Raw genomic sequence first — 22453 nt, forward strand, 5'->3', positions numbered from 1 at the left:
CAATTACCTGACCTTGCCCTAAGCCCAAGCTCACCTTTTATCTCATTGAAAGTCAACTCTTCTTGATAGTCTTACTCAAAAACCTCTTATGCAAAGACCCTGCTGCTGGCTGCCTTTCTCTGTTTATGCTTATCTTCTTACCTCCTTGTGCAGCTAATTTCCCCTAAGGTATGGGAAGAGAGAAAGCAAAACCATTAGCAACTGTTGTGATTGAGAAAAAAAGAATAGATAAACAAGAGATAACCAGCTGCTACTCAATCCTACTCTTTCTTGGTAAAATTATTAATGGTCTGGTTCATACCTGACTACTTTTCATGTGAGGAATGTAACACCTGGCTGTTGTTGTTGTGTGCCTTTCCAACTTATGATGACTGTAAAGCAAACCTATCACAGGGTTTTCTGGGCAGGTTTTTTCCGAGGAGGTTTGCCATTGCCATCCTCTGAGGCTGGGAGAGTATAACTTGCCCAAGATCACCGATTGGGTTTACATGGCCCAGCCAGGATTTGAATCCTGGTCTCCAGAGTCATAGTCCAAAGCACTACACCATGCTGATCTGTAACAGCCAGGTTTTTATATGGACTAGTCCAATGTCATAGTTCTTTGCCATCTAATTCTTACCTCTTTGACTATAATATTTGCTGCGTCAGCTGAGCAAAACCAAAGGAGACTTCTCCTATATTACATTTAATTGTAACCCTCAGTGAAAGGACTGTTGTGATCTGTATACTGCCAGCAATATTGCTGTGAGCCGTCATCGCCAGAATGGTTTCCAAACCAATACCTCAGTCCACGTCTTGCAGGAAAGTATTGAAAAGGGACAGTTATTCTGGCCAGATTAAACCCTTCTGTCCAAGAAATGGTGAAGTATCTATAAAAACTTCATCACCTCCAAACAAATTTACACAGGACTCTACAGAGATGATAGAGATAATGGCAATGTTGTCTTCATCATGTCTTCTTTTAGAGCAGTGATGTTCAAACTCTGGCCTTCCAGGTTTTTTGGACTTCAGTTCCCAGAATCCCAGACCATTAGCCAAGATGGCTGAGGCTTCTGGGAGCTGAAGTCCAAAACATCTGGAAGGCCAGAGTTTGGACATCACTGCTTTAAAGAAATCCAGTAATTGAGACAGAATTCAGAACTATAGCCATGTCCATCTGGAATATCAGTACGTAAAGCTATTTTGTATAAGCTCGCATCTGAGGAAGTAGACTACAGAAGTCTACAAAAACCTATCATACAACTTATTTTGCTCGGTTAGGGACGAAATACACTGGCATATAAAGCCACCTTCTAGCTGGCTTGGGGGCATGGCGTATACCCCTAAGATGCCCGGAAGCCAGTTTCAAGCCGCCTGGTTACCCAAGCTGCTCCTTCGCCTCTGAAAGTAATACATCTATAAATCATAGTTCTCTGACAGGAATTAGTTCTTGACCTTCACTTAGGTAGTTCATTGACTTTATTATAATCTTCCTACATATTTTAGCATGTAAACTTTACTACAAAATGGATAAAAGTCACATGTGCCAGACAGAAAGTATACAAACAACAATTTCATTGGGACAGTAGCCACTGACATTATGCACAATTACACACCACACAGATTTTAATCTCTGTCATAAAAACAATTTCTCTATTTTGTTTGTTCCTACAACTGAAGAACAATTAATAAGAGGTATAAACATATAACAGAATCTTTCTTAAATACAAAGCACTGCACAAATGTTAAATACATAGAAAGTTTACTTGTAAATATTTCTCCATTTAATATTTTATAGCTAAAAATATATTTCAAAGGCATCTTTATTCATTAATTAAATCAACCTGGGGCGATCAGGATAGGTTATCTTTCTTTTTTCTACAGCTACCCTCTTGCAGCTTTGAATTCCTGGAAGAGGCAGTTGTTGTGCAGCTGAGACCTAAAATCATACGATTATTTATAAAAATATATACTTTTATTTCCCTTTCTGACGGACTGCACTGCCAGCCTGCAAAATTGATTTTTACCCCAGTGTACCAATAACTTCAAAACATACACGTACAGAGTACACATGCCACATTCTTCTAGACACAATTATTATTCTAAGTGGTAACGCAATGAAAAGGCAACATGTTAACAATACATACACTTCCGACTTATTAACATATGACAGTCTTTTATGATTAGCAGTTTCTTCAGCATGTTTCCTTTATTCTATTTACTGGAAATATCAATTCTTTCATCCAGTCTATGGCTTTTAACAAAAGTCTGCAGTTCAGAAGTACATTTTACCCAGAAAGCACATGCCCGAGGCCAGTAAGTAAAGAGTAACAGATACTAAACATACGAATATCTATTGTCTTTGTGTGGAACAGGATGGAAAAACTGCACAGAAGGAATGGAATGGCCTATGAAGCTAATAAGCCATAATACTCCATGCTTCTGGACAGTTTTCTTTTAATCCAATGGAAGTAAGGGAGTAAATAATTTCTTCTTTTAATTTTGTTCCGATTCCTCCATAAGCATAATCTCCTATAACTTGTTATGTTCTCATCAGGGAACCAGACTTATTATTTCTGTGTGAGAAATTACCAAGGCACAAATGCAATTGTATATGCAGAATTCTTAACAGGGAACGTCAGGACTCTAACTGTGCTGGAATTATGCAGCTCCTGTCCATTACAACCAATTGATCAACTATACAGTCTATTGACAGGCAAGAGAACACCTAAGTCAGCAATGTGCTTCTTTCAGAATAAAGAAGCAAAAACTTTTTTGGATTGCAATCTTTTCTCAAGAACCATTCAGAATTAGGCTGCCTTGTGATGAACTGTGTGATTGAAAGAGAAAATGGATTTGGGATAAACTATAGGATGCAGAGCTAGGAAAGGTTACCCTTTAGACTACATTTTACCACTGCCTGGACATTTGTGAGATGCAGTCTAAAAAACATCTCTTAGCTCTGCTAGGATCTCTTTGGAGAGAAGAATGAACAATTCAGGTCAACTGTTTACATTCCCAGCAGCTTATATATGGGCCATTACTGAAAAAGCTACAGATTTAGCAATACTGAAATATGGGGGTAAGGGTAAGCAATGGACTGGGTTGTAATTTGTTGCTGATTCTTTCACACCACCAGGATCCTACCTAGAAGGGAGTTCTTTATGCATGCGACTCTCAGAAAGCCAAAAATAATCTATTTATATAACCAAACTTTGCATGTCTAGCACCATCATTATACTTCCTCTCCAGCTAATCTATCAGGATGCAGAAGTCATTCTATCTAGTGCCAAGCTTTAGTAAATCACACATCCAGTCATGAAAAACTATAGCCCATGAACTCTGTTGGGACAGGAGCCTTAATGTGGATCTGATATTTTGTTTGGTTGACAAATGAGTAACTTTCATATGTAGAAGAATTAAAACCTGTATTCTAACCATTCCAACATACACAGAGTCCAAACGCAGATTTGTCAGTGAAAACATCTAACATTCCAATAATATGTCTGTGTTTACAGAAATCTTGGCCTGTACCTAGGTTATCAGTTTTATCAGCCATGTCACCTACACATCTGTGTTAAAACCTTCCTTATCACTTGGCCACATGATGATGCAGATGACCAAGTGACTTTGGAGTGAAACAGGGTGCCTGGGCAATTTTTGTGAGCTCCAGCCAAAGCATGGAAAAACTGAGTTCTTCGTGGGAAAATTTAAGAATGGCAGTAAAAACATTTTTACCCCAAACTCTGGCTCTCATTCAGTGCTTCTTATGGGTTTTCCTCAGTTCACTTAGATACTTCACTTGTAGGCTCTGTCTTTCAATAAGAAGTGTTCACATCAAGCAATGATAAAACCTTAATAAAAGGCCATTTAGTTCAACAACACTATCAAAATGTTCTTGTTTTGTTTAATTCTGAAGTGGCTTAACAAAACAAAATCTAACAATAGTTATGCACAGTGTTATTAAACATAGATAATTTTATTACAATCTTTCTTGCCACATATTGTAAATTAAGAGACTAGTACAATCACTGCAACAGTACCGGAAAGACAATGAATCAACACCATCCAATCAAGATACGTATAAGATTACTCTTAACAAGGCAGTATCTTTAGCTAGAAATCTTGGTCCACTAAATTCTTTTTAAAAGTATTGCGCTGATTACAGATTTCTTGCATTTTGAATGCAATTTGGCAAATAAACATCTAAAACTTAACCATTTTAATATATATGCTTCTTAAAAGCATGTTAAAAGCAAGAGTGAATAAAATTTCACAAATGACGACTTCTATTTACTTTCCTAAATGTCATTATGAGCAAGAATGTCAGAATTATGGGTACATAAAAACTGGATTTAAGCACAGAAGATACTTCATTTTACATGAGTTTTGGTCCTGCTGAGAGGCTAACTAATGGTTATGTGTACATGCTGTACAAATTTTCCATGGTGTAAATTTTCAAAGAAAAATAGCTTTGGTGATTTTAAAGCAACAGGGAAAGTGCTTACCCTCTTTTCGTACTCATTATTTCTGTGCTTAAAATAATTTCCAGCCAAAGCTGTTTTTCTTTAAAAACCATTAACTTCAGAGCTCCAGCTGCATATAACATGTAGTTAAGCCCCTTGTCTTCCACAAGATTTGAAAGCACAGTAATAATATATTTTCTTTAAAAAAACAACCCAAAACAGTTGCACAGGTACATTGAAAAGATCTTTACAAAAAAGTGGAGGTAAACACAAATGAGCCAGATGATAATACCAACTTCCCAGTTTAAGACAATTGTAGAAATTGCTGCAGTATTTATTTCACCTAGTGCTGTCTGTCAAGATGTTTATGCCTCTGCCACCATTAAGGACATACATTGATTTGTTTCAACACATCCAGCTTTATTTTCAACCTGGTTCTGCCTGTGTTAGCCAGGTTTGATCTATGCATTGGGGTTGGCAGGAAAAATATTTCAGATCTTTAAAAGAAAAAGAAAAAACATCTTAAGAAACTTGTAGTGGAGAGAAGGAATGGCACAAAAGCCTATGGCTATAGTGAGCCTCACTTCTCTCTTGATCCAGCTCACTGCTCTTTGAGGAGGTGGGGAAATGGACAGAGAGATTAGATCTGACACTGCCAGCTTTTCTTTCCCTCTGCTCTGTGCCTTATCCCATGTGAATGCAGATACGGAACCTCAGAATTGTGGCAAGTGCACTGGAATCAAGTAGTGGTGGGAAGCATAAATAGCCCTCTACTTGATAGACTCAGGCCCTGCAGCTCTGTTTTGAGGAGAAGTAGCTGAAGATAAGCTCTGCCAATGTACAGATCTGTACACGGGATGTGATCGGTCTGAGGTGTACGTTCCAAAATATGAAGGGAGGAACTTGCATCTCTCTTAGCTGCTCCATATACATCATACGATATAAATCTAATTCCTCAAAACTGTGGAACCCTTGTACAGGTATTTGGGCACAATTGTGCTAGGTGTTTATTGTTGCAAAAACCATCTCTGCAGGGAGAGGAATCAAGAAATTAAACTTTTGATAAAAGCATACAGTATTAAAAAGAAATGTCTTAAAAATCACAGCAATTAAAAATACTCCATGACAACATAGTAGGATTCTTAAAAAATCTTTTCTTTCTGTTTCAGTAGAAAGACCATGCTTAGAATCAGAAAATGATTAAAATTGTTGTTGTTTTTTTTATTAAGTGTGTTTATCAATCACTTTTGTACACAGCTGGGCTGCCAAAGTGACTAATTGATCAGAACAGGATCATGATCCCAAGGTTAATTATATGTCTCAAATAAGCCCACTGATTTAAAGAAGGGGAATTTTTAGTGAGTTTTTTTGTTGGGAGAGGGGTTACAATTTGTCCATCTTAGGCCACAGATGAAGTCTGAGGTTGATTTCAGAGAAAATGATGACTTTCTCCAGACTTGTTACATTCCTGTCTATGGCTACAGTCATCATGACATAATACTATTCTACAGGAAAAGGCATTTGGGAAGATTTTACACCCCCCAATTCTGTGTTAATAAAATTCTGTGTTTATTAAAAATATATATCAAATGAAACTTTGTATTCCTATTTATCTAAAGACAAGAAATTATATGCATTCATTTCTACTGAATGCATGCAAGTCCAAATGTGATGTAGGGGCAGGAAATCAGGTATTTTTGTGTGAGCTGAATTAACCCATGAAGGTTCAACAGACAGCAGATATGATAAGGGTTTTCAATAAATATTTTGACGATCAACATAGTCACCAAGAAAAGAAGGGAAGGACTGATCTAAGCACTAAGGGCTAGGCTTCCTTGGACTTTGAGAAAAGTAAATGTGGAATGTTGTTAAACAGAACAAAACTTTAACCTGTCCAGTGGTCTGTACTGCCATTCTGTGATAAGATAGTGATAAAAATGTACTGGGGTCTAGATAAAATCTTTCTGCTCAAATATTTAAAACAAACAGCTACATTCCTCAAATCTGAAAATTTTGCTGAAACTAGTTACTACTATATGGCTGTCTACAATGGTATATGAGAATATTATTACTGTGTTAAAATGCTATTGTGCTACTACTGTGATGTAAGAGACTTTTGGCTTGTCAGCATGAAAACAGCAGGAATCTCATGCAATAGGGAAACAATCATACCATCCACATTTTTTTAAATGTTAAAAGGTTATTTGACAGCAGTGGGGAATACAAGTAGCTGCAGTAGATCCAGTTATTATTAGCAGGGAATTCTCCATATTAATATGGAAATACTCCTTCTAAACTACAGAGGGTGTCTGAAATGACAAACTGGTTGACTCTCTCTCTCTCTCTCTCTCTCTGTGTATGTGTTTTATGAATATGTATTTCCAAACTTTCTGTGTAAACTTTCCCAAGGATAAATGGACCACTCATGCACTTTCTCAACTTGCATCTGTATAACCTCAGATTACAATCAGTAACTAGAGGAATAAATCCTACCATATCCAAAACTGCCTATGTCACCATTTTTTAAAGAGAATAAGTGGATGCAGCTTTTACAAGGGGCAGAAAGGGACAGGAATGAAACATTATAAGAAAATATTCAAGGGATGTCATTATGTAGACTCTCTCAAGCAGTTTCAGAGATACTTCAGAGTCTATGGATCTCCATATTAAGGTTGTGGATGAAATTTGCATGGGATAGTTGTTCTTGAAAACACATAGAACAACAAGGTTTTAATTCATACTTCACTTTTGAGGCAAGGGGCAGATGCCATAAAAGCCTGTCAGGTATAAGCAATTTAAGGAAGGCTTTTTTTTCTTTGAAAGCTGTACACATTTTCTCATGTTTCTGCCATGATCACCTGAGGCTAGTGGGAAACATTTATCTTGAAGAAAACCCTCAACAAACTTTACATGCTGAAAAAGGGCAAGAGTGGGAAACTTTTTTGATGCTGATGACCACACTGGGAAAAATCTGCAATCAAGCTTACATCTGTAGCCATGAGGGACAAAAAAATGGATGTTTTAAATAAATACAGCCTGGAACTCTGGCAAAGAAAAAATCAGGGACTGCACAATGCTGCTTCAAGAGCCACCAGTGTTAATGGGAACACATTTGCAGAACCCTATTTCCTAAAAAAGTCCCAAGAAATTGAATGTTCTAATAAAAATGATGGAAAAGTACCCTGGTTATTTTTCAAGGAAGAAGGAAGTAACACTAGTACAAGTGTGTTAGAAACACTTAAGGATCATGGATTGCTTCGATACCCTGTTTTATCTGAAGAAAAAAATTAAAAATTGCAAATATCAATTTATCCATACTATTTATGGTAAAAAAAACAAAACTGAGGGTGGCGAATAGGGAGGATTAATAGGATTAAATTTCTAAATGCTGAATATGCATGGTTCTAGGACTCATACATTAAGTAACTGAAGATATTTGACAGTTTTAAAGAGGTTATTGCAAGAGTTTCTAGAACTCTGTGTTGATTTCCAATGCATTCAAGCATGTCTAACTTCCACTGGAATGGACGAACTACTGATTATTTTTGAGGATGAAGTTTTAAAAATAACCTTGTTAAAGTCATGAAGATAGGACCATAACATTAATAAATCTATATTAGTGCTGCAGCATGGATGAGCCTGGATGCAATCCTGCCTCTGTCCTGCAAATAACACTCTGCAATCTAATTCATTTCCATCAGACTTGCATGAGATTCCTGCCCAAGTGTCTTTGAAAGGCATGGAGGTTGTGCAATGGCAATGCTTGGCGTGCTTTGGCTGAAGTGATGTTACTGAATTAACCTACTGATTAAATGGCATCATTCATTCAGTGAAGTAGGAGCACAATGGCTAGTAATCACAACAGGAAACTGGTTGGTCACAACAAAGAACACCTACTTGCACTTCCATTCTATTCATTAGGAGATGAACTGGGCTATTCAGATTTCATAATAAGATACCTATTAATGAAATCTGCATCTTAAAAAGGCTTTGATAAAACTCAAGCAAACATTTTCCATCAGAGGTAGAATCACTTTTATCTTGTACTCATCCAGATTTCTTTATGAAGTAAAAAAAAAGGCATCAACAAAAATAAAATGACATGGGATAATTTTGGTTACTTGATATTAAAGGATTAGCACCTCTGGATGGTGGAATCTTGCAATTAATCAGACTGGAAATGGGAGCAATTCTCAGCCATATGTTGTTATACCTCCAACAACTGTACAGAGTACCCAAAATCTACCTTTGGGTTCCCACCTTACACTCTGTATCTCCCTCTGCTTTTTATTCCAGAGTGGTTGAGGTACAGAATATTGTAGCAGGCTACCAAATCTCTTCATTTAAGGGAAGAGGTAACCTACTCAATTGGCACAAGATGCTTTACCACAGTATCTGTATCTACTCTAGACAATCATTACACTAACAAATGCATTCTGAAAGTCTTTGGCAAGGCAGGACCTTATGCTCCCACATCCAGGGTTTATAACATGACTGAATTAATCAGACAAGCATTTTTATACCTGGGAGAGAGCTCAAATATACACCTAACTTTTTTCCTTCTTAATTCGAGAAAGGCCAGCACATGTGCTTGGTAGTGGATCTCATCTATGCTGGGCACTATTTCATGGAAGTCAGGTTTCTGTCACAGATCTAAGGCAAACATTACAATTTACAGGAAAGAAAATGAGGACATCAATACATTGTGCGTTGTTAGGAGATACACAACCTTTATAACTCAGTAGCTCTTATAATTATCTCTGGGTTTTCTATGTCCTTTTTGCTTTGGACCATCCTCAGTTCCAGCTGGGCTGAATTAGGTTTGTTTCCTTCTCCAGCTTGGGCTAAAAAACAAAACAACAACAACAGAACATAGAAATTCCATGAATGTTTTAATAACAAGAAATGTTGAAGAAACAGTTGTCCCTTCCAGTCTGTACCTCATCAATATATTTTTTCCTGTTCTACTACAGCTTTAAAACAGCATCAAAGGATGTAATTTCCAGTCTATTGGTAAGAGCTGTGAAATAAATGCAAAGCTTGGGGAATTAATTTTTTGACTGCAACAATCATACTGGCTGAGGAATTTGTGAAGCTGTAGTCTAAACACCGACCTTTCCAGGTTCTGGATTAGTGAAAACCATGGACTGGGCCTCCTCTGTGGCAGCCTTACATCCTTTGAATGCCCTCTCTCAGTGGAGATTGTACCATCTTTGATGGCCTTTTGGATGATTTTTAAAAGCCTATTTATTAAAATGTGTATGTGGTTCATTTTGGTGTAGTGTAAGTACAATTCAGCCTTCATGCCATATTCTTATTTATTTTAAGGATTTGTGTATTGGCCATTGTTGTTTTTATGGCCTGGTTATTTATTTGTATTTAAAGCACATTCTGTAATTGATGCTCTGTAGGTCTTACACTGAAAGGTCAGCTAGAATTTATTACATAAAGTAATTATGTGAAAGCAAAGGAGGCTAGCCTGGTTCCCTCTCCTCTCCATTCACCAACATTTTATTTATTCAAACAAGCTTTTAATAATGAACAGGAAACTGGTTTATGGGGTAGTGATGAGGAACTTCTACACCTTTAACTTTATTCTTGTATTTTAAAATGATTTTATACTTTTAAAAATTTAGTGGTGTTTTTGATGTGATTTAATTCTGTTTTAACTTTTTTATTACCACATTTTTAGCTCATCTTGTTTAGCCTTTGGCAGCTACCTTGGGTTCCATGCTGGCAGAAAGGCAGCATATAAACAAAATAAACAACTAATAAGCAAATAGCAACAAGGAAAAACAATGACAACAACACAATTAACAATATAAGGAGTACTCTGCTAGGTGAGATCAGAGTCTTATACACAGTGGGCAGGCAGATGCTTCTAGAAAGCACAGAGGCCAGCCTTGAGGACAAGAACCACTCATTCCATCTTTCTCCTCAATATCTGATATCCTGCATCCTATATTTGGACATGGATGCTCCATTCAAACTTTAAGGCTAATAACCACGGATGGATAGATCCTTCCTTTGTGAATTTGTTTATGCCCTCTTTAAAGCTGTAAGCCCAAAATCATTACAATGTCTGATGGCAGGACATTCTATGTATATATGTGACTCTGGAAACGTTGCTGCTATTATTATTATTATTATTATTTGGACAACAACTCCCAGACTCCCCCAGTTAGCATGGGCAGTGGAGAATTCTGGACACTGTTGACAATTCTAGCTGGGGCAATCTGGGAGATGTGGCCCAAAAAGTAACTTACCCAACAGCTGGTACATGCATGTAAAAGAAGTTGGAAGGACAAAGACAAGTGAGTCTCATGCCACTTGGAAATAAGAAATTACTCCTATAGTGGTTCTGGGAAGCAACTTACAAATGGAGAGAAGTTTTGCCACCCACTCCAAACTGGTATGGATACAGTTTCAAAAACACATCAGTTCTGTGCAAGCCACACTGCTTCTTTGAAAGTTATGCCTCATGCAAGCTACAATGCTTATTCCAAAGTGATGCCTCAAAAATTCCCCAGTATGTGAAGAGGGCAGAAACACTTTAGAAAGAGCTAATAAGGCATGTTTCTCCTTAATTATCAACTATGACCTCTCCTAAATATGTTTCTTAGTAACAGTAAATGAATGCATTAAGGATCATAATGTAAATTGGTTACCTTTAGCACTCGTAATGGTCCTCTGCAAAACATGCTGCATGGCTGACACAGTCTTTTCACATGCCACCTTCAATTGAAAGAAAGAGATGTCAGTTTTAGTGGCACTTTGCTGGCCACTAGCAGTAGTAATAGAGCCTCAGAGAGCTGTTTTCTTCAATGTTAATTTTCTTCTATGTTGTTGTCATTATATTTTGTTCCTGTAGCAGAAAGATCACTATTAAATAAAATTTCACTAGAAATATTTGAGAAAAAGTAACTTGTGGGTAGCAGGCTTTATTTCTAAATGAAGCTTTTGGCACGCACACACACACCAATTACATATTAAGGTGAAAGCTGGAGGCAAAGGCCCTATGGACATATAGAATGGATTAATTAAACATATGTGAAGAGTGACAGTCTGAAGAGGAGAGTCTATGGCCTGTTACAGACAGCCAAAATAAAGCTGCTTCGAGTCACAGTGGAGGTATGGTGTTTCAATGATGCATGCGTCCTAAGAGTCCAGAAGCCACACCAAAACCACGCTCCAGTCTTTAGGGCTGGAGCGTGGCTTTGGTGTGACTTCTGGACTCGTAGGATGCATGCATCATTGAAACACCTTACCTCCACTGTGACTCGAAGCAGCTTTATTTTGGCTGTCTGTAACAGGCCTATGTTATCTATGGAGACTCACTCTATAATATGGAAAACTGAAAAGCTACTGTGTTTGAATAGAGCAATAATGTGAGTAGAGCAAAGCTCAAGCCCTCCTCACTGTCTTATTACTCTGCTCAGTGCAGCAGTTCTTCAGGTTTCCCTATTAAATGGAGAGTCTCCACAAATAGCAGAGGCTCTCCTCCATACATTGCCTCTCTTCACATGAGCAGAATGCCAAAAAAGCGGCTTCCTCCCACTCTTTGCATGCTTGCTTAATCCAATTTATATTACCTAAATAAGGCTACAATGATAAGGACACATGAAGATGAGATTTAGTATTTAATACATACAAAGTAAAAACCCATCTGTAAGAAGACAACTACAGCACCACAGATGCATTCAAATTGGGAAACATAGCCATTGGTATCATAGAATCTTAGAGTTGGAAGAGCCCACAAGGGCCATCCAGTCCAAACCCCTGCCATGCAGGAAATCTCAATCAAAGCATCCCCGACAGATGGCCATCAAGACTCTGTTTAAAGACCTCTGAGGGAGTGTGTTCCACTATCGAACAGCCCTTACTGTCAGAAAGTTCCACCTAATGTTGAGGTGGCATCTCTTTTCCTGTAGCTTGCATCCATTGTTCCAGGTCCTGTTCTCTGGAGCAGCAGAAAACAAGCTTGCTCCCTCCTCAATATGACATCTCTTCAAATATTTAAACAAGGCTATCATATCATAAATATAATCCGCTCCCTAAGTGGTTTCCAGGCCCTTCACCATTTTAGTTGCCCACCTTTGGACCCACTCCAGTTTCTCAATGTCCTTTTTGAATTGTGGTGCCCAGAATTGGACACAGTATTCCAGGGGCACTATTACTTCCCTTAATCTAGACACTATACTTTTATTGATGCAACCTAAAATTGCATTGGCCTTTTTTGCTGCGGCATCACACTGTTGACTCATGTTCAACTTGTGGTCTACTTGGACTACTAGATCCCTTTCACACGTAGTTTCATTCAGTCAGGTGTCCCCCATCCTATATCTGTGCATTTCATTTTTCCGCCCTAAGTGCAGTACCTTACATTTCTCCGTGTTGAATTTCATTTTGTATGCTTGTCAGTGGCCAATAGCTCCCAGGAAACTATCTTTGGGCAGTTCCTGAGCTCAGGTCTTGGAATCCTGGCATTTGTAGTTTGATGAGGTATTCAGCCTGGTCTGCCAGAGAATTCTTGTGGCTCACCAAACTACAAATCCCAGGATTCCACAGGACAAAGCCATGACATAGTGTCAAATTGCTTTATTTCTGCAGTGTAGACACACCCTATGTTTTGTTGAAATAAACCAGATTAATAAACAATGTTTTGAAGTTGGCTTGTTTCAACTAACTATGGTTAAAATTAACCACAGTGGGTTCAGATGACAAGGTAAGCTGTAGTTAAACAAAATATCTAAACTCTAAAGTCTAAAAGTTTAAACTTCTCCTGATGCCAGAGGAAGCATGGGAAGTGTATGAACAGCTCACAAGACATTTGCTCTCTTTTAGTTTATGTGGCCTCCATTGCAGTCCTGTTTTCTCTTTCTTCTTTTTTAAAATTAATATAAAAAAGGAGAATATTTTTCAATCCCACTAAGACAATGGGGAAATAGAAATAAATTGTCTGCCCATACCTTTAGGTTGTCTGGATGCTTGTGGGTCCAGGCCAAGAGCATGGCAGCAAACAAATCTCCTGTTCCAACAAAGACAGCATCTACTTTAGGTGACTCCATTCGGATCCTCTGTGTCACTTTGGTGCCATTTGCTGTAGCTGTTAAGGCAGACACATGTTATATTCTTCCCAGTGAATATGAACAAATTAGACTCTCAGCTTAAACCAGTTGTAGGCAAGGTAGCATCTATGTCAAAAATATGGTTACTTTCCCTTCTTAAGAGATGCCCACTTCAGTGTCCTAATTAGGAAGTACTCCTGGAACAATATTAGCAGCAATTTGTGTTCAATGTGGGAACACAGAAAAAGCACAGGGTGTTTGACTGACCATATAATTTATTTTCCAGAGAATCTCAGCTTTCATTAAAAACAAAAGTTTTACTGCATCCAAATTTGAAGAAATGCTAGAAAGTGTGTGGGCAATGTATGTTGACATCTCAAGACACAAAGCTTAATAAGACTGTCAACATTTGGGGATAGGGTTTTAGTTCCCTCAGTTGCCCTTGCCGCTTCCTACAACTGGTAAAATCAAAATAAATTACATGAAATAACGTAAACTGCAATATACATTAAGTGAAAGAAGAAAAAAAGCATAGTACAAAATTTAAGCTTTTACATATGCCAATGTATATTGTAAAATGTAAAAACAAGTCAGTGTGTATTGATTTACTTTTCCGATGGCTTCCTAATGCTATCAGATAATCATCTCCCGAAGGCGCTTGTAGATCTGAGCTGGTGATTACAACTGTTTCTGGTCCCATATTGTGGAGCATATCCATAACCTTTCCATGAAAAAAAAAGTTTAGTATTAGCTATTGTGCATGGCTGAGAAACAAGGAAATCATTGCTTCTTAGATGTCCAAATATTAAATGTTATACAGAATGTATTTTAATAGAAAATATACATACAATATATTTTATAATGCCTGTATTAATGAGGGCTTCTATTTTTAAAATGCACTTCCTCATGAAAAGTCAAGGTGCTTCAGTAACATTGGCTGAAAAGATATGCTGTCAGGACAAAAATGTCACCAACAAGTTCCTTACAATGATTTTTGTTTTTCATATAGTAGATCTAAGAGAAGTAAATGAAGGTAAGTTCTCCAGGGGAATAAATTAGTTTCTTCCCCCAATATTCTGCTGTGCCAAAACACAAGGCTATTTCACATGTTATAAGAATTAGTGGATGCAGTGCTATATGTGTTATGTTGAGATGAAAGTACCTCCCAGAATTAATAGAAGTAATTTTGTTTAATTGGTGCTTTCAGTTGATAATACTGAGGTAAAAAAAATCAGGTTAAGATGGTATGTTACATACACCCTGCCATTGTGTCCTCAACTGTTGTGAAGGCTCACTTTAAGAGTGTATTTTACACAAAAATGTTTTGAATATCTGATGCAGCAAGCACTTTGTTACAAAACTAATATTTAGAGAGGGGTGGACAACTGTGCATGGGGTGAGGGGCCACTGACACATTTTGGCACACTCAAAGTGATATGAACTTTAGGGAAGAGGAAGCAAGCCAGTGGTATTTCTAAAATGTTTTGGGAAGGTTTGAGGCAAAAGAATTGTCCAAAAATTGTTCTGAAAAATTAAATATTTGGGGGGGGGGAGGGGATCTGGAGGTTTTGGATGACTTCCTAGGGGAGCAAATCCAGTTCCTAAGGCCTGCAAGCCATAGTTTGCCCAGCCCTGGTTTAGATTTTTAAGAAAACCACTTCTGAGAATGTTGCACTAATTCACTTGTCAACCAATTCAGAGCCTACTTAACTTGGCCTTGTTTCCATTCATGAAACTGAAAACAGAACACAAGATGCTGCACGTAGCAATGAGGGACAGGAGTGGGGATTCCATGACAGCTCCGCAAGCATTTAAGAGAAGTAGAATAAAGATAAAAATAGCTGCAATCATTGGGAATGCTTCTTGCTCTGGGGGAAAAGTGTCATCTTTGGCCTGACATTCAGATGGCTTTGCTGGAAGAAAAACTGCAAAAGGTCAGGGTGACCGTCATTCTTGGCACCAGGATTTTCATTAGAGCAGAACCTAATTAGCTAAACTAACACCACAGCGCCTCATTATAGGAACCAAATATACTCAGTAGGGTTCCTGGAACACCCACTCTCTTTCACTAATTAATCCCATCTACAAAGCAGGATCCAGACTTAGTCAAGAGATGGAGCCAGACCTAGGCTGAATCTGCACTGCAGGAAAAATGCAGTCTGACATTGCTTCAACTGCATGAGAAGGAATTTTTTGTATTATGCTCTTGGTTACTCTTGGGGCATCTTAATGTTGGCTGTAAACAATATTCCTTCATTATTCTCCTGGAGGTTCTCCTTTTAGGGCTCCCAGAATCCTGAAAACTATAGTCAGCCCTCCATATCCATGTATTTTTTAATTCACGGATTCAAGCATCCACAGTTTGAAAATACTCAAAAATATATAAATTATAAAAGGCAAACTTTGGTTTTGGCATTTTATATAATAAGAGATACCATTTCACCATACCACTGTATTTAATGGCACTTGAGCATCACAGATTTTGGTATCCACAGGGTCTCCTGGAACCAAACTCCAGTGGACACTAAGGGCCCACTGTACCTAGGCTGCATCTGCACTGCAGAAATAATATAGTTTGACACCACTTTAACTGCCATGGCTCAGTGTTATGGAATGCTGGGATTTGTAGTTTTGTGAGATCTCTGTCAGATAGCTCTGGTGTCACACCAAAAAAATCCCAGGATTCCATAGGATGGAGCCATGGCAGTTAAAGAGTTAAGTGGTTTTGGGATTTAACCTGTGAAGATGAGGGGAAGGCACTGGATCTTCAGAAGGTGCCTGTCCCGTGTGTACTAAGTTTACTAAGTCTGAATCCAACTCATTCAGTATTCCATTCACTCATAATGCAAGTAAAATGTCAGGCTGCAACCTAGTGGAAAGCCCATAAGACTTGCCATACAAACAGAGCAGTGAGCTTGGCTTCTGCCGCCAGGCAGATAATTTTTAGCATCATTATTCGCATAACGGCCAAATGTTAACAGCTCTCCAGTAGAACAGAAATGGTTGATTTGTATTTATTAGGCACTGCCAGATAATTTCATTTTCACTTGGCAGTTCAAAGCTGAGAAATGACCAAAGGCCTAGAAGAGACCAAAAGCTGAGAAAGGACTAAACAAATTGGTTTTCCTTTTAGCAACCTGCTTTTACAGTTCTCATAGCTATTGGGATGGGAGATGGTCAAGCAAGCTTTCATTTCCTGTGTTTGCTTCTGTACTATTTAGCCATTGATCAGCCATCTTCCCAAGGCCTTGCCCTGGAGGGGTGTGCCCCAGTTCAGGGACCCTGTTTAGCAAGCCATGGGTAATTGGGTTATGAGGTGTGGGACAATCAGGCTAGAAAGCTTCTGTGAAGGAGAAACCACATGCACACCTCATCAATTCTCTACCCAGTTTCAAAACTGAATTAAAGACTATATTGTTTAGAGAAGCATTCCCAGAGGTGAGCCCCTCTCTAACCCAGGAAGCCTCTTTTTAACCATCCATCAAGAAGCCAAGCCCTTCCTCCAGTCCATCTGCCTTGGTCCAGGCCTCGGAGGTGGAGAAGATCTGCTGGACCTGATCCTATTCCCCACCACCACTCCCTTCTCCTTTTGTGTCGTGTCTTTTAGATTGTAAGCCTGAGGGCAGGGAACCGTCTGACTAAAAAATTTATGTACAGCGCTGTGTAAATTTACAGCGCTTTATAAATAAAGGTTAATAATAATAATAATAAGGATGATGGACTCCATCAGATAAAGGGTTGTGATGCTTTATGTGTTATAGGCCACTTAGTGCATCATTTATCTCTGACAATTATGTGTTATCACAGTAATAATTACTGTTCCACCATTACAATAGTTGCTTTCCCTTTTTACAGGGTACCTTTAAATGTGGTGAAATATTCTACAATTGCCACTTTATTTTAACATCATAGTTCTCTGTGCCTGTTAGTTGAATGTGCCTGAAGTCCTGGATGTCAGCCCAGCTCTTTCCTCTTTCATTGTGACTCAAAGCCTCAGGGAAAAGCTTACTGTGCATCTATAGTAGATTGAAAAAAGCCTTCTTCCCCTCCCACAATAGCACTAGGGAAAAATAACAAGAGCAAGAGCAAGTGCAGGGCAAACCACTGCTAACTGGTAGGAGAAGAACCTCTGTTTATCTTTCCTCTTATTATTATTTGCAACTGATGCATAAATTATAGAGATCTTTTATGTGGTGTACATTGGGTCACCAAAATTTTGTTTAGGTGATAAAACATCTCAGAAGCTAAGGGTTTTACTTGAAAAGTTAAGAGTATGGAGACCCAACAAAGATGAAAGGGCACCGATGGATGTCTTTAGTGAAATATTTTAGTGATCATTGATCTATATAGTCAGCCTAATGTCAAAGTGATGCGTGTTTACACCAGTTGCTTCAGTATCATCTTTACAATACTATCATGTAAACACCAGGGGGCATTACTACATAGTAATATAACAACTATTGAAAGTCAGTTTTGTGTCGTTGTCTCCAATTGACAGTGGCTTTCCTTTTGATGGATAGCATAACTATCATTACTGTATATTTTTTCTATAATAGACAGTGTGGATATTTCTAGCACCAGAAAGTAAATTTATATTTAAAATCAAACATTCAAAGATTATTAATTTTGCTTGAGACAGTTATAGTTTAAAATGGTGGGGTACAGACCGCCCAAACAGGGTGATCTGCCGGCGCCTTGTTTTGCTACGCAAGGGAGCCGCAGTGAACAAACCGTGCTCCCTCATGCAGCTAAAAGAACCCGCAAAACGCGGGTTCTTATTGCAGCATAATTATGGCGCTGCAGTGTGCTAATGGCGCACTTGCGGCATCATAATAATAATAATAATAATAATAATAATAATAATAATATTATTTGTATACCGCCCTCTGGCAAACCAATCCGGGCGGTTTGGCGCTGCGACGTGCAGACGCTAAGCATCCGGCACGTCAAAATGGCTGCGCCCATCTGGACAGGGCACTGCCATTTTGACAGTCTCATCACGCGCGAGGGGCATCTGGAAGCACTGCCCCTCTCACATAACGATGGCGCCCCATGGCACCCATCTGTACAGCACCAATGTTACCTCTGGCAAGATTTTTAGCTCCAGTTTATACTTCAAAAGGTATTGTGTAGTCGCAGGGCTGCTATGAATCATGGAGCCTGTAAAAACTTCACAGAGGTACTGACTGTATGAATCAATGATTCCATCATGAGGAGCAACTATATGATCATCATCATTCATGAAACCATAATTACCCTTATCAGGCAGTCACAATCATACATATGGCAAGGACTGCATCAAAAGTGTCCACAAAAGAACTACTTAACAAACAGATGCGTGTGCATGATTCTTAAGAAATCTACCGGCAGCGCCCCAAGTGATCACACAGGGAGCTTCAAGGTATCTTTTCTGGGACTTAGGGACACAAAGACATTTCAGCAGAAATCTGGGTTCCAAAAGACCTACCTCTATAGCTTCTTTTTCAGTGTGTATCTTCCTGCCAGTAAGTAACCTACAAATGAGGAAAGAAAATTTTAAAACTATATCCATTTTAATATATTAATTTTGCTCATCAAGATTTTATGAATCGTTTTTATTGTGTCTTTCCCTACATACACTACAGAGAAAAACTTCCACTTTAAGCTAATTAAGCTAAAACGTATGAATGAATGACTTTAGCAGGATCCACTGACACCTTCTCACACTCTTACATTCTAGGCATATTATACAAGCCACTACAGTACGTTGTATCCCTGTGCCTTCAGTGTAGCTTTATGGAAGCTCAAGGGTCTAGCAGACAGGGAGCTTCCAAAGAAGGTTACAGTTGTCTCCTGAGCTTATTGAAAAACCCCAGTGCAACTTTCTCTATCAGACACTGCACCAGTGTTCAATGACCATCCTTTGCCCCATTTCTGTGCCATTTAGTAATAGGACAGGACAGCCAAGTATTCTGTAGTAAAGTAACGGTACACATAGAAGTTGACAAGGAAAAGAAAGATAGGAAAATAAGGAGGACTGAATAAAGGGGAATACCGTTGTGGGAGTTACAGGAGCACACACAGTACAAGGACTGTGAACAAGGATTAGGCCCCTCCCTCCTAAACTGTCATCTTGGCCTCAGAGGGAGCGATCAGGCAGACCCAGCAACATCAGGGACAGCCTGAAGGAAGAGGCCCCTCCCTCCTAAACTGTCATCTTGGCCTCAGAGGGAGCGATCAGGCAGACCCAGCAACATCAGGGACAGCCTGAAGGAAGAGGCCCCTCCCTCCTCAACTGTCATCTTGGCCTCAGAGGGAGCGATCAGGCAGACCCAGCAACATCAGGGACAGCCTGAAGGAAGAGGCCCCTCCCTCCTCAACTGTCATCTTGGCCTCAGAGGGAGCGATCAGGCAGACCCAGCAACATCAGGGACAGCCTGAAGGAAGAGGCCCCTCCCTCCTCAACTGTCATCTTGGCCTCAGAGGGAGCGATCAGGCAGACCCAGCAACATCAGGGACAGCCTGAAGGAAGAGGCCCCTCCCTCCTCAACTGTCATCTTGGCCTCAGAGGGAGCGATCAGGCAGACCCAGCAACATCAGGGACAGCCTGAAGGAAGAGGCCCCTCCCTCCTCAACTGTCATCTTGGCCTCAGAGGGAGCGATCAGGCAGACCCAGCAACATCAGGGACAGCCTGAAGGAAGAGGCCCCTCCCTCCTCAACTGTCATCTTGGCCTCAGAGGGAGCGATCAGGCAGACCCAGCAACATCAGGGACAGCCTGAAGGAAGAGGCCCCTCCCTCCTCAACTGTCATCTTGGCCTCAGAGGGAGCGATCAGGCAGACCCAGCAACATCAGGGACAACCTGAAGGAAGAGGCCCCTCCCTCCTCAACTGTCATCTTGGCCTCAGAGGGAGCGATCAGGCAGACCCAGCAACATCAGGGACAGCCTGAAGGAAGAGGCCCCTCCCTATTCAACTGTCATCTTGGCCTCAGAGGGAGCGATCAGGCAGACCCAGCAACATCAGGGACAGCCTGAAGGAAGAGGCCCCTCCCTCCTAAACTGTCATCTTGGCCTCAGAGGGAGCGATCAGGCAGACCCAGCAACATCAGGGACAGCCTGAAGGAAGAGGCCCCTCCCTCCTCAACTGTCATCTTGGCCTCAGAGGGAGCGATCAGGCAGACCCAGCAACATCAGGGACTGCCTGAAGGAAGAGGCCCCTCCCTCCTCAACTGTCATCTCGGCCTCAGAGGGAGCGATCAGGCAGACCCAGCAACATCAGGGACTGCCTGAAGGAAGAGGCCTCTCCCTCCTCAACTGTCGGCCTCAGAGGGAGCGATCAGGCAGACCCAGCAACATCAGGGACAGCCTGAAGGAAGAGGCCCCTCCCTCCTCAACTGTCATCTCGGCCTCAGAGGGAGCGATCAGGCAGACTCAGCAACATCAGGGACTGTCTGAAGGAAGAGGCCCCTCCCTCCTCAACTGTCATCTCGGCCTCAGAGGGAGCGATCAGGCAGACCCAGCAACATCAGGGACTGCCTGAAGGAAGAGGCCCCTCCCTCCTCAACTGTCATCTCGGCCTCAGAGGGAGCGATCAGGCAGACCCAGCAACATCAGGGACAGCCTGAAGGAAGAGGCCCCTCCCTCTTTATCTGTTATCTACCAGGACGCCGCCCACCCACCTACCACCTGGGCATGAGCGGCCCATAGAACTCTGCCTTGCCGCCGGAGCAGCGTTTTTCGAAGGGGAGGGGCCGGTGGAAGCGGCTTTTTTAACCCGGCTCGCCGGTTTCCCTGCAGAGGACGCCACTCACGTCCCTATACCATCAGGGAGGAGTGCCAAGGACAGTTGTCTGGTGCCGCCGTTGCGGATTCTCAGGAGGGAGGGAGACTGAGGAGAGGGTGTGTAGCTAGTATTGTCAGGAGATTGTTGTCCTGATTGTTTTTTCTCCTGTGTATTGTGTATCGTATTTTTAGACTGTTTTATCGATTTTGATTGGATTTAACAACGGATTTTAATGATCTATAGTAGTGTATGGTTTTATATGAGGGATTTTTTGCTGTTAATTCTTATTTATATTCTGTAACTTGTCCTGTAATGTATTTCTACTATTGTTTTGTAAACCGCCGTGATCGCAGGAATGGCTGTATATAAATAAAATTTCAATCAATCAATCAATCAATTCTCCATTTCATGGAAGATAAGGCTGTCATGCTGCTAATCACTATGGATATACATACCTCAGTTTACAAAACTTCTGACAGTAAAGCTCCATTTTTATATACTCATTTTATACCCAATCAACCTCCCTGTCCCGCTCTTCCTCTTTCTAGCTAGAAGCGTTCAGTTTTCTTGGTCTTTTTAAAGAAGTACCAGCATTGGTATGATGGTGAAGGAGGACTTGAGAAACACTAACTCCATTGTAGGCTGTAGTAGCATGTCTGCAGTAAACCATGCAATAAATCTTGAGCTTGGAAAGAATGTGATTCTGCTCTAGCGAATCCTACTGTAGTTGAGTGTGCCTACCTGTTACAAGCAAGGCAAACAGCAGCCTTCCAAATCCCTTACTGAGTATTCATGCACAACAACACAGTGAAAAAGGAAGAGCAAGAAAAACCTGTCTGGCCAGCTACTCACTCAACATATAAAAAAGGAAGTACAGATTGAGAACTCTGGCCACCAAAACAGAAATCATAAGAAAAGTAAAAGCTGGTGAAAGAAAAATTAATTCCTGGATGCATTTTGGAAGAAGCCTTCATTCATGTCACATGTGCATGTTATTAGTTTTCAACTTTACCAGCTTCTTAAGGTGGTAAGCCACTCTGAAATACAGGATCAGCCTTTGTATCTGACATTACAATCTTAACTTTCAAAGAAAATAAAATCTGAAGCACCTCTGTTACCTAAATTGGCTATTCTGATAACAGGATATATTTGAGAATTTGTGCAGAAAGCAGTACTT

The 22453-nt window shown here is 40.1% G+C and overlaps 1 protein-coding gene across 2 annotated transcripts in view; it reads right to left on the reverse strand.

Annotated features, from left to right (window-relative positions):
• Positions 1-1131: 1131 nt before the first annotated feature.
• Positions 1132-22453, reverse strand: part of LOC149319534 (pyridoxal kinase-like) — a 73189-nt gene continuing 51867 nt past the window's right edge. The window contains exons 8-13 of one of the 2 annotated variants that reach the window (XM_089511918.1): positions 18981-19026; positions 14123-14234; positions 13415-13551; positions 11114-11180; positions 9175-9289; positions 1132-4942 (exon numbers count right to left, since the gene is read on the reverse strand). In XM_089511918.1, coding sequence (XP_089368044.1) covers positions 9177-9289; positions 11114-11180; positions 13415-13551; positions 14123-14234; positions 18981-19026 — 475 coding nt within the window. In that variant the 3' untranslated portion in view covers positions 1132-4942; positions 9175-9176. Of the gene's footprint in view, positions 9290-11113; positions 11181-13414; positions 13552-14122; positions 14235-18980; positions 19027-22453 lie in introns of both variants that reach the window. The other variant, XM_089511919.1, reaches the window with a different exon arrangement.

The sequence above is a fragment of the Sceloporus occidentalis genome, unplaced genomic scaffold (assembly GCF_023333645.1).
Source record: "Sceloporus occidentalis isolate IW3139 unplaced genomic scaffold, rSceOcc1.0.p SCAF_2, whole genome shotgun sequence".
In the NCBI taxonomy this organism is placed as follows: domain Eukaryota; kingdom Metazoa; phylum Chordata; class Lepidosauria; order Squamata; family Phrynosomatidae; genus Sceloporus; species Sceloporus occidentalis.